The sequence below is a fragment of the Podarcis vaucheri genome, assembly GCF_965113315.1.
Source record: "Podarcis vaucheri genome assembly, chromosome: 3".
Taxonomy (NCBI): domain Eukaryota; kingdom Metazoa; phylum Chordata; class Lepidosauria; order Squamata; family Lacertidae; genus Podarcis; species Podarcis vaucheri.
Window position 1 is genome coordinate 41,657,752 of NC_138761.1, and position 13,801 is coordinate 41,671,552.

Here is a 13,801-nt window from a genome sequence, read left to right on the forward strand (position 1 = left end):
CCCCAAAAAATACAAAAAGTATTAGAGCACAGAAGCATCCCTGGAGCTAGGTAGAATCAAGTTCAGCTAATGTTTAACAAGGCCTGGAATAAGAGAAAGGTCTTTGCCTAGCATTGGAAAGGTTTAGGAAAAGCCACTAGTGAGCCTTCCCAGGAACTGCATTTCAAAAACAGCAGAAACATTCCTTCCATTGGTTGCAATCCACCTGAGTTCAGCAGATGGAAAGACCTAAGAAGATACTCTAATGATTATTTCAATTCCTATTTGAGAAAAGGGCGCCCCTTTAGGTAACCATGTCCCGAGCAGGGGCGGATTTACAGAAGGACAGTGCAAGCAGTGTGGTCGCACCAGGGGCTGGCACCAAACTGAAATGCATCCAGATCTGGATTTGTACAGCAACCACCAACTCAAGCATATTGACCAGGAAGGGGAAATGGATGGGTCTCACAACCCTTCTCTCTCATAAGAAAGCATGTTCTTGGACCCAGCTGATGAACCCTCACCTGCTATATGTTATAAGCCAAGGGAGTCAAGAAACAAGGAGACAGTCAGCCACACCCCACTAAGCACCTTTTACATAGCCTTAGTAACAACTAATATTCACCCAGCAAAGCTGGGCAACAAGGTTCCCTGTGCACATTCATTGCTTGAAGGCAAAATCAGTGGCATCCAAATTAAAGCAAGTAAGAATGAGCAGTGTTGAGGGAGGAACTGGCTGAGACCAAATCCAAAGTGGCCTCATCTGTTCTGTATCTCCCAGACTAATGAGTGGGTTGGAACATAGTCCAGAATTCTGACTCAAACAACTCTGATGTGGTGGCCCCACTTTATGCCTTTCTTTAAACTGGTAACCACCATTAGCAACAGTTTGAAAGTGGGAGTGGCTGCCTTATGCAGTGAAAACTGTCTTACAAATACCACCTGAAAGTCATGGGATATGATAATGTTCTGTTACTAGCATGAACACTGTACAGAAAAACATGTGGCTGTTCCATAGGTCTGTAGGAACAGCCATCTTTTTTGTAACTCAGTAGAGAGTGATGTCGTCCAGAACATTCCATTTCATCAAGGAGGCATTTATTGTCGCATTTACACTATGCATGGCAAAAATCATTTATAGTCAAAATACATTTTGGTAGGTGGGATTGCTAAAGCCTACACCCTTTTTAATTCCCCTCCCAAGTGTGTAAAGCTGAATGTACACAAGTTAAATGTGTGTAAGTTGTGAGTTAGCTGTATTGTTTCTTTGCTGCCTTCACCATCCAGAGTAGGCTTGAAGACAGATTGTTGCCTGTATTTCTTAAGAAGAAGAAGAGGAGTCTGGATTTGATATCCCGCTTTATCACTACCCTAAGGAGTCTCAAAGCGGCTAACACTCTCCTTTCCCTTCCTCCCCCACAACAAACACTCTGTGAGGTGAGTGGGGCTGAGAGACTTCAGAGAAGTGTGACTGGCCCAAGGTCACCCAGCAGCTGCATGTGGAGGAGCGGAGACGCGAACCTGGTTCTCCAGATTACCAGACTACCGCTCTTAACCACTACACCACACTGGCTCTCACACTTAAGCTTCATACTGTTTCCTGCCACTTTCTTCTAAGACATTTCCCTAACTAGTAAATGGAGCTGGTAAACCAAGGAGCAAAACAGGATCTGCTCAACAGGCAAGAGTGTGGGGGAACTATTGATGCTCTGTGAACTATTATACTTTATGTAACCCCTACAGAGTGACTAGGGTTTGACGGGGCACTGGTCATGTGAAAAGGAAACTTGCCAGGGACTCGGGGGGGGGGATGTTTCAGATTTCATCACCGTTCTAACATATCCACTGATCATGAAGAGAAGAAAAGCCATTGCAAGCCTAAACCTCATCAGGAAATGATCTGACCTGAACAAGGAGAAATCACAATCTTTATGCCACATTGAAAACATAAAAACCAAACCTTTGCACTGATGCTGAGGTCCACTAAGATTATTGTTTTCAGCTCCCACAGGAAGATAGTTGAGCAGAAGGATGCTAAGAACAGAATTCCTAATCTGTCCTGATTGTCCAACACAAATTTGAAATAATCCAGGGATTGTGGGAGTATGAGACGGAATCCTTAGGGAGTACAGCAAAAGACAACAACCAACATGACCAAACCCTCAATCCTGTATTGGTGTTAGACTGAGAAAACAGAATGGAACAGCTGAGAGAGGTCAGCTACTTCCAGGCTCATCCTTCCACGTCCAGTAACGTAAGCCAAATCAGCACCCACAATCAAGACATAAATCATTGCCGTTTTACTGTTAACTGACCTGACATTAATACAGCAGCATTATCTGACCCAAAATACATACTGGGAGGGAAAGGGAGGTCACTGTTGCTGGAAGGAAAACCAGAATGAGGACTAGGCTTTAAGATTCTGAATTTCCATCTCCCTGCCTGGCTTGTCCGATACCCACAGCCATGGGTGTCCACTTGAAATTCCTGCGGTAGTACAGCAGAATTATGGCAGCACTGGCCTTAAATAGGGTTAATAAACCATTGTTAGCTGTAACCAGACTTTGCAAACTACCTTTTAACCAACAAGTCAACCTGGCAATTCTGTAAGTGAAGTGAAACTTGCAACCCTGTTTCTAAGCCTGGTTTAATAGCTAGCCATGGATATTATCAATGCAGACTAAAGTGCCAGGAAAATTGGAAGCTGCCTTATACTGAGTGAGGCCATGGCCCATCCAGCTCAGTATTTAGGTAGGGGTCTTTTTTATCTCTACATGGGCATGCCAGGGATTGAACCTGGAATGTTGTGAATGCAAATCATTGAGCTATAGCTGCACCTTAAAAAAATGTTAGCTGGGTAAGGGAAAGGAATTCACAAAGGAAGAATGGAATGAGATGGAATGCATGAGTAACTGCTCCTGAGTGTTACATCTGCAGTAGGTCAAATTTTCTTCACCAAAGAGTCTTGTCTAGTGGACTTTAAAAGGATTATTCATGTAAAGATAATAAAATTTTGCTAGATTAAGCCCTTCTTTTTAAAATGCAGAACATTAAATTAGAAATAAAATTCTAAAAATGAAAGGAATATAGACACCATAAGGAATTATTCCATGCCATTTTTGCAAGGATTCTCATCCATTAAAGGAGGAGTCAAAAAGAGCTACCTGGAAATTGTGGATGCAGGTTAATAGTTGAAATCCCAGGAGAAAGCTGAGGTTGACCAGGTTTTTCTCGGTCATCAAGTGAAACTAATTCCTAAAAGAATGGTTAAAAATTAAATGGGTGATTATGTGGTTTTAATGTGAGTCTCCCCAATTTTGTAGTGAAATTTTGCTTTGAAAAAATGATGTTTCATAGCAAACTGTGTGTGTTTATATATAGTTTAAAAATAAGAGCAAGCATTAACTCCTTGTAATTGGTTCACTTTCCATTCAGCAGCAGCTCTTGTAGACAATGTATTTTTATCAAAATTTATTAGGTAAAGATAAATCTTCTAAATATATTGATATACATATAGTACATAAAGCCAAACATACATCTATTTGTAGACTTGTGATTAAAAATAACTTATCCTTGCATATGCAAATCTGATTTTAATATGCTTAGATGCAGGAATGCCTTTTACAACTAAGAGCTCAGAACAGGAAGACATATACAAATAAAATATCAAACACCCACCCACACACCCACACACACACACCATCTACACATTATTGGTGCAGTACAGAACAAAGTTTGGTGCATTTAGGACCCATTGCAAACAATGGTACCTCAGAATGCCCAACGCTCCCCATGGCTGAAATCCTCCATTTTGCTGGGTGGACTAATTCTCTTTTAGATTACCAGGGATTGTGTTTTACAGCTGTGTGCAGGGCTGACCCCTGTAATTGTAGAATTACAGATTAAGGGCTGCCAAACTGATTCAAGGTTTGGGAACTATATCTGGTTCACAACTCAGTGAAAGCTGAAAGAGAATAACCACAGCTCACAAATCACAGGTAAAACTTATGCGTAAATGAGTTACAATGGAGCTCTTATCCTTGATTTCTCCTCACGCAAAGGGGAAGAATGATCAATGGGAGTAAGTCTGTGGGAAAGGGGTAGAACGTGGTCAAAGAATTGACCTGAGGATGATCTGGTACAACCCTCTGCAATGCAGGAATCAGTTATGTGTCAAGTGCCTTTTGGGGATATGGCATGTAGCACTGAGGTTCATATAATACATGCAATACAGACAATATGTAGACGTACTCTTGGGCATAGGAAATTGGCACCATCTTTCACAGAGCCTAAGTCTTTGAGGCAAGGAGGTGCAATGTCTTTATGTTAGTGCTGGGATGAAACATATACCACAATTTTATAGTCATTCTCTGCATTGCAATCTGGGGAACTATTTTCTGAACTTCTCAAAGGTGCCATGTGATGTTTTAAGAAAATTATTGAGAGGCAACCATTGACACCACTGAATTATTTTACTCTACAAGTGGCTGGGGGACTTTGTTTTCTCCTAAAACACTGTGCTGTATTTGCTAACAATGGCAAGGATCTCATGCCAGCTTCTAACTTGGCAGGACGTCCTAAAACACCCTTGTGACGCTGCTTAATCATATGAGTGTTCCAGAAAAGTCTTGCTGATCTGGAAACTGCCATGAGCTCCAAGCTGCTGCTAGTGAATGTGGTGTTTCTGCTTACATGTTTTAATGGGGAAACTGAAAACTGCTTAGAGGCCTTTGTTATTTATTAAACAGTATATAAATCTTGTTAAACAATAGTTTAAAAAACCAAGAACCTTAGGTCATCTCATACAGTAAAATAAAGTGGCACATTCCCTCCTTCACTTTCCTTAGGAATAGAAAGAAGTTCACTGAACTTGTTCCTACTTAGCAATGGACAAAATTCTCATTTTTCCTGTCCTCTGTCCTCCACAATATCACATCAGTTTGTGATTTTTTAAAAAGCCTTCGCAAAGACTCAGCTATTTACTCCTAATATACACATTGTTTCTAAATCATACATTGGCTGCACTTGACCAAACTGTCTCTGGTAGACCTACTGTCTGGGAAATCAAGTTTTGCCCCATCTCAACTTTATCTGAGAATGCAACCAGTTTGATTGTCTTACAGATTTCCACAAGAACTGAGTCTCAACATGCAATGCACCTAAATTGTACAACTCTGGGTTCTGTTGCTTAGGGCAGGCTTTACCTAACAAATCTCAGCAGAAGACATGCACAAGGACTTCTGCTTGCTCAACAGGACTTTCCCTCCTCTGCCCTTGAGCAGTCCCTGAAAGTGGCTCTGGAAGGGCCAGGAAAGCCCCCAGAGCAGCACACTTGAGGAGGAGAGGGGGTACTGTTCTGTCTGGCAAGATGAAATGCTTGAGTTGACAGAATGATTAAAGACTGTGATGTTCAATTCCTTCCACAGTATGATGCTAGGTGAGACAAGATTCTTCAGTTTTTAAGACTAAAGCAGAGAAAGTATATTGAAAATGAAGTACTTCAAAGAGAGAGAAATAATAGCTTTATTGTATGATTCTATTTACATAACATATATCATTATATATTGTTATACAGTGGCCTGGAATCAAATTAAATATTAAAACAATAACTATTTTCTATCTCAACTATTATTAAACTGCTAGTGACCTAATTTTCTTTTTAAAACAATGCAGAAACTGGGACTAATCTGTTAATGATTGTTTTATGAATATATTATGTAATATTTTAAATGCTGCTGAGCATTTTTTAAACAAATGTGTAGCTCAAGGGCACATATTTCTGGTTGCTGCATCTGAAATTGCAAAACTGGGAAATACGCAGAAAAAGGTACCAAAATGTTCAGAGGCTGAGGTAACATTCCTATGAGGAAAAGCTAAAGTGCTCAGGTCTTTTTAGCTTATAAAGAAAACAACTAAGAAGGAGGAGGAAGAACTTAGGAAACCGTTTTATAACGAGTCAGGCCATTGCCTATCTCTGTACTGCCTTCACTGACTGGCAGAAGTTGTGCAAAATCTCAATAGGGAGCCAGCTGTACCAGGGGTGGCAAAGATTAAGTCTGAGGCCTTCGGCATGCGAAACACATCCGCTTGTTGTAGAGCTATGGTTCTTTCCACAGCAATTTAAACGGTTTTAAAAAGGATACAATAAATACACGGTGGTCTATCAGTGACTATTAACCTTTACAGCTAAATGCACATTCCATGTAGCAAGGCAAAATGCCTGGGAATACAAGTTGCTGTGAAGTGGGGTGGGATATAGGGAAGAGCTGTTGCCTTCATGCCTTACTTGTGGTCTTGTAAAAATCATGCAGCTGTGCTCTATCGCAGGAGTTTTGAAACTGTGGTCCATGGACCACCAGTGGCCTGAGAGATTCATTCAGGTGGTCCACTGCATGTGTGCATTAGTCATACTGATTTTTAATTGTGTTTTAATTGCTTCTTTTATTTTTATATGCTTTTTATGCTATAACTGGATTTCTATGGAATGCAAATATATATTAAAATATAATTAAAAAACCATAAAGCATTTAGCACAGTGCATTGCAATTGATTCAACAAGCAGAAAAATAATTTAAGTGTTATGTTAAGACCATCAACAATTTTCAACGGGTCCATGGGAGGAAATACCTGGAAACCACTGCTCTGGTAGAATACAACATTAGACTAAGATGGACTCTTGTTCTGATCCAACAGAGCTAGTCTTTATAAGCCACTATGCTCCAACTAAGGAAATGCAAAACTGAATTGTTCCTACCTTGCACAACTGGTGTGTGAACTTTAGTATAGGTAAAGGGACCCCTGACCATTAGGTCCAGTCGTGACCGACTCTGGGGTTGCGGCGCTCATCTCGCTTTATTGGCCGAGGGAGAAAGCGTACAGCTTCCGGGTCATGTGGCCAGCATGACTAAGTAGCTTCTGGCGAACAAGAGCAGCGCACGGAAACGCCGTTTACCTTCCCGCAGGAGTGGTTACTATTTATCTACTTGCCCTTTGACGTGCTTTTGAACTGCTAGGTTGGCAGGAGCTGGGACCGAGCAACGGGAGCTCACCCCGTCGTTGGGATTCAAACCGCCGACCTTCAGATCGGCAAGTCCTAGGCTCTGTGGTTTAACCCACAGCGCCACCCGCGTCCCGTGTGAACTTTAGTATGCCCTATAATGATGAGGATGAAGTAGCACAGATAGGTAAATATTCTGTGGCAAAAACCCTGCATAGTTCCCAAATATTATTTTATGTTAGATTTTGTGAACCTTAACCATGCTGTCAGATTATTTACAACAATTTTATCACCTGCTGGCCAATGGAAGGATATGGAATTTCTCAATTTTACATTTTGTTGATCTTTGGGTCAGTATAGGTTCCTAATATTATACTTTAACACTGCAGTTATATGGAAGATTTTGTTGTTCTTGTTTTAACAACTGAATTTAGTTGTACATATGCTGAAGAGCTGTGCTGAATGGGAATGGTGAACTGAGGCCACCAAAAAGTGATGACATGGTTGATATTTTTTTCATTGATACCAATAATTTTTGTTTATGAAAAAAGATTGAATATTGGAGTATACTCACCATATGGATATTAATCAGTGAGTTTCAATTACCAAAGCCTCAAAAAGTAACTATTTTCTTCCCACAATTTCAGGTAAATCTCAAGCTCATTTTCTTTTTACAAATAGGCAAAATTGAACACTGTTTATGTGTTACCTGATCTGGGGCTGCAGTTCCCACTAAAACCAGAAAGAAAGAAAAGAAATTAACTATTGTAAAAAGGAAAAGTGTACTGAAACAAATCATTTTTCTACCTTCTAAACCTATTTGTGTGCTCCCTTCCCTATAGCATTAAACTGGGAAACTATAAGATGTAAGTTTCTACTTTACTACACTAAAAATGCTCAGACTTGTCTCAGAGCAAAAGTGTGGCCCATAAGTGGATTAAAAATCACTTCAAGACACATCATTAAAATGGGAATGAAATAGCCTACCTAGTAAGAGTGTTGTGAAGATAAATACGCATTTGGTGCATCAGAATGCCAAACATATGGTATTAATAACAAATTAGGTTTAAACCATCCAAACTCAGTAGAGTTATTTGGAAAAAGCAGGGAGGCTTATGCTGTTAAGAAACACAGCAATAACTGCAAAAAAATGTGGTACACTGAATGCAGGAACAATTGCTCCTGTAGAACTTGCTAAACTTTGAATTTTGCATATTCAAGAAATAAAGAAGAAAATGATGAAGAGGGAAGATAGGATAAGATCCACTGTAAAAGTAATAATAATACCATTCCTTAAGCTATATACCAAACCTTTTAACAAGTAAAAATACAATGAAGATTACTGAATTCACTTAAGCAATATGACCTTGAATCTGCTGGCAATTTACTGTTTATTGAGTAGATGCAAATGTACAGGCTTGTTCAAAATAACACTATCTTCTTCCCGTTCTATTTAATAGAGAATTAGGCAGAAATCCAGCATAACTTTCTTTTCAATTTTATTTCAATTTTTCTGACATCCTGGTAGATAAATATTTTATCATTTAAAATGAGCTTTAGAACAGCTCAAGGCATGCCTGGCATTATTTTCTTCAAATAGAAACTCCTAGGCTGCAATCCTATGGTGGAAGGGAGTTAAATCTGAAATGCCTGATCCTGTGCTCTGCTAGGCTCAAACTAGCAGGACCCCAATGAGGGCAGAGGAATGTGCTGTGTGTTTTTTGTCCATTTTCAGGCTGCAAATTTCCCTCTCCTTTTATAACTGTTTTCCATCCCACTCCTGAACATGTTTACATTTCTTCCTAGTTTGGGGGTGTATCAGGGATTCAGCCACTTCCCTCTCTAATTTTGTGATGGATGTATCACCTAGTTTAGGCCTAAAACAAGCAAAGTATTTATAGCCTTGGGCATATATAGCAGGATCTTTTGTTCTTTCAGGGGTTTTTTTTTGTAATGGAATCAGGAAAGCCCATTAGATGTCTGAAATGTTTGAAATGACTACTTGGTTCAGTGAAACATCCCTTTCTATTTGCTATGCCTTTCACATTTGTAGGGCCAACACAGCTTCACACACTCAATTTTAATCTTCTGATCAATGTTTGTGACTGACTTATTCGGTTTGGGAATCTTGAAATCATTGGAAGACTTTCTGGAGTTTAGTACAAAGGTAGCCCAGTCTATCTTGATTACTTTGGTTGTTTAGTCGTGTCCGACTCTTTTGTGACCCCATGAACCAGAGCACGCCAGCACTCCTGTCTTCCACTGCCTCCTGCAATCTTGATTACTAGAAACATTTGAATATTACTTGTCTTCCCAGCAAAATGGGCAATTGGATTTATATCAGGGATGCGCTATGTATTTCCACACTTATTTATTTATTGATTTTATAGCCTATCCTTCCCCCTGAAGGAGTCCGTTTCACTATTTAACAAGATGCAATTTGTTTTTTAGATGTGAAAAAGGGGTCATAAAATTTAGCTTGGAGCAGGGCAAACACTGGGCATGTCATGCTGCACATGACCTATCTGGCTATGGGATGTTCTACTGTCCCTTAATACAACTGAATTGGCCTTGGGAAGATTTCTAATAGCAACCAAAAATGTGGACCAATCTAAGTTTCCACAATGAAAGCTGAATTTACTGTAAAACTGCAACTTGACTTAATTTTTAAAATCAATCATATGTGTTTAATATGAATAATCAATCAATTAAATCTCCATGTAAATAAGATAGCATTACTTAAGTAAGAAGCATTCAGAGGAAGCATTTGTTCCTATGTAAAAGAGAAGGGGATTGCCCTGTTTATGTCTGTCATCCTCATCACTGGTTAATCCAGGGCAGGCAGAAAGTATATCTGGGTCTACTTCTAGACTTCTGAATGATTTACAGAAAGACAGCAAGAGTTTTGGATTCTTCATTGTTTAACAATAGCAACACCTTAAATGGTTTCCCACCCCCGCTAAATTAGGTTGCAGAAACTAAGAAAGCTAAGGGGAGGGAAACCAGAAGTGGATTTCTATATGAAATAACTGTGCTCAGGTCTGGGATTGAAAATAAATTTTCTGGGTTGAGCATTTGCTCACAGGCACCCTGGTTCCTTCATTCTAAGTATATATCCTGGCTCCAGCTGGAAGACATCAAGGCTCTAGTAAAAAACGGAAAAAGACCCCAAAGCCTGAAGTCTGCAAAGCCTTGTTTTAATTGTAACTGATTAATTGATTAATCATTGCATAATTTACAAAGCTGATAAACATTATAAAACCTACTCTGCTCTCTCTCAGCCAAGAACCAAGACTTAACAGTATTTAGCACTTCCAAAGCTTCTAAACCATATATTTATTTATTTTTCACCTGACATGCACCCTCATCAACATCCCTCACCTTTTGACAAGTCTGGAAGTAGTAAAGAAGTGAAGAGGAGACAGTCGAAGTGGTCAGCATTGATTTGTGGCTAGCTGTGGTATACATCCTCCCCTCAAGCCTAACTGTAAATGGTTCTGGCTTGTAGATTACCCTTATAGACAGATATTCTTAACTTGCCTTTAAAAGTACATTGACAGAACGGCCAAGGAGCATCTGCAATAGACCCTCGCCCAAGCTGCTCTCCAGAGGCCAATTCATACAACCCAAATCAATCTTTAGTCATGGGTTAACTTCAATTGGCAAATAGTGAATGAATAGCCAACGTGTTCATCTTATTGCTCCATCACGGGGATAGCCAATGTGCTGCACTGCAGAAGTGTTGGACTGCAACTCCTATAATCCCTAACTATTGGCTATACTGGCAAGGGCTGACAGGAGTTGGAATACAACAACATATGGAAGGCACCACACTGGCCCTCCCTATTCTATCATACTACTAGACTGATCTTCAGCTCAGCATGAACTATTCATTTCCTATACATTAGGTAGGAGCTAAACATCCCTTTGACTGCATGACAATTGCTTGGTAGTGAAGCTAGGTTGACACGTGACCTAGCTTCCTCCTGTAAACACTATCTCACATTTAGGCTAAGCTTCTTCCTGTTTCTAAGCTTGCTCCTTACTCCAGTGATTGAAAAGGACAACCCTTTAAAAAGAAAGTATCAAACAAGACATTCAATCATTATTTGCCTGGTATTTACATTGGAATATATGTTACTCTTTTTAAAATGTATCTTTACAGAAAATTTCTGATTAAAAAAAATAAATGCAGCCAATTACGATTTAACGTGGGACCTGAACATAAGTAGTTCAAAAGAAAGCATTAATTTAAACTGTGAACCAGGTAAAATACAAAGTTATTCATTGGAGAGCCATATTATTTCAGAACTATGCAGCCATAAACAAAGTTTCCCAAATTCCTTAGCTATGGAATTGTATCTGTTTGAGTAGCTTTGTTAAACTGTCAGTGTACTATCATCAAAAAGGAAAAAAGGATACTGTAGAAGCTTAACATGAAAATAACAATTCAAAGAATAGAACTCTCATCTCTGAAAGACAACTGAGCTTTAAAATGCACCATCCTAAGTCAGAAAGATGTCTCAGCCATTCAAAATGAAACTTGCCATGTTCAGGAATGTTATTCGACTTCAAAACAATATATCATGGAATGATAAGGATGTTTAGAAGTTTTGTAGGAAGTTTTGATGCTCCACGTTATGAAACTGACTGTAACTGTGTTTTCTATATTACACATTTTGAATACCCACCTGCAGACCCTCCCCATTTATTGTTCTTTCCACACTCAAGCATATATGGGCTACTCCAGAGGAAAACAGTTTGGAATCACCATAATCATAACACTCCACACAGCCATCTATATATACCTGCCTATGTTCTGTTCACCAATAGCGTGTTGGCAATGCATTTACTTTTGCACATGCGGCAAGCCTTCTGCTTTTCTTTGCTGTTGCACTGATGTTAAGCATGTTAAAAACAGGACATTTTAAAGCAGCTGGTTTTAGAGGCATTTGCGAAAATCATGCAGACTGAGACATTAAAACTGTGAAACCAACATTTAGAAATGCTTTGTGTAAGAAATGAGATGGTAAGAGTTTTATTTGTTTTTTTGGAAATGAAAAGATTCCCAGTGCTTAATAGTAATACGACATGATTCTGTTGCATTGTGGGCCATGAACATGGCATCAAACTAATATTCACTCCCAATAAATCATCTGAATGCAAGAAGAGATGCACAGAATCATGTGGCTTGCAGGGAGCTAGTCATCCGATGCAGTATCTTGGCCTGAGGGCAGGATTCTTTACTGGGCAAACAAATTCCACACTCTAGACTTGAAAACCAATTGCTATAAGAAATAACGCAATGACATATAGTGGTGCCTTGCAAGACGAAATTAATTCGTTCCGCGAGTTTTTTCGTCTAGCGAATTTTTCGTCTTGCGAAGCACGGTGTCGGAAAAGTTTTGAAAAGCTTCAAAAATCACCAAAAACCTCAAAAAAGGCTACCACACCACGTTCTATGAGTTGCTCCTCGAAGTCAAGTCGCAACTGTATTAACGGTGTTAAGAAAAAGGAAACAAACTTGCAAGACATTTTCGTCTTGCGAAGCAAGCCCATAGGGAAATTCGTCTTGCGAAGTAGCTCAAAAACCGCAAAACCCTTTCGTCTAGCGAGTTTTTCGTCTTGCGAGGCATTTGTCTTGCGGGGCAACACTGTACTTGTTGAGTTGCCCTCAAAAACACATTGTGTTTTATACAAGCACTTCAAATAGCATGAACGTACACACGAAAAGAAAACACATGCACATATTTAGAAATACACTAAGCTACATCATGAGATCCTTATCCACTCTCACCTTCTCGCACAGCCACCTCGGGCTCACTTTTCTGTGAGATGGTCAGTGCCTCCACCGGCTCTTCCTTTGCTGGGAGAGGTGGAGGAGAAGTACCTTTAGCAACATGATGAGTAATCTGGGTCTTGCCAATGACAGGTGGCTGAACTCTAACTGCAGGGTGATGATAAAGCTTGTTTCTGTGAGAGCCAGAAACCGTATAGCCCATTCCACCAGGGCAGATTTCCTTAAAAGCAGCTAGATTTGGGATGGGAAAACATTCCTTTTAACAGTCTAAAAGTGCAATACTTTTGACACACTGGAAAATATAATGTAGAAAATCGCTAACATCAAGAACATTTATAGAAATATTATCTATTCTATATTTAACCAAAATCACAGAATACATGAGAATATTATTGCATAAGTTACTTGAGGGGCTTAATTTGTTGCCCCTAGAAAAAGATTAACCCATTTCACTCAGATGTTTAAATATGTCATGATAGCAACAGAATCTAAATGACTCTAAAGTTGCAATATGTAAATGAAACCATGGGCCTTTGGGGACTTAATGCTAAACCATGGTTTAGTATTATATGAACAAGCCTCAGGCTTTTACTCTCTTCTCCTCTGTCATGTTTGTAAAGACTGTATCATTTTCACTTTCAATTGAAGCAGAGTTCATCATTAGGGGAAATTCAGTGGGAAAGCTTGTTGGTTTAATATGTGGCTAGTTCATACAAGCCAAATTCAAACTATGGTTTATAAACCTGGCTTGTTCATGATACATGGTTTAAACTATCCACAGTTTCCGGAGCTTGGATGTAATGGAGATCTCTGGTTAGGTGCTGAGCTTTTCCTTGTAACCTCAACAAAGGAGGGAGAGTGGAATATTCAAGCCCAAAGTTCATTCACAGAATGTGAAATCATAGTTTAGCATAATGTCAAACTGGCCCTAGTATAGTAGAATGTTTTTTTATCTGCATTTTGCTATTCTTAATTTAGTACAAAAGCCTAGCATTAATTACTTCTTCAACATTACTAAAGAAGTA

The 13,801-nt window shown here is 39.4% G+C and overlaps 1 protein-coding gene across 1 annotated transcript in view; it reads right to left on the minus strand.

Moving 5' to 3' along the window:
* Nucleotides 1-13,801, minus strand: part of LTBP1 (latent transforming growth factor beta binding protein 1) — a 186,046-nt gene that overhangs the window by 61,197 nt on the left and 111,048 nt on the right. Inside the window, 3 exon segments of the mRNA XM_082216221.1 lie at nt 3,144-3,234; nt 7,686-7,708; nt 12,774-13,007. Of these exon segments, the coding sequence (XP_082072347.1) occupies nt 3,144-3,234; nt 7,686-7,708; nt 12,774-13,007 (348 nt within the window).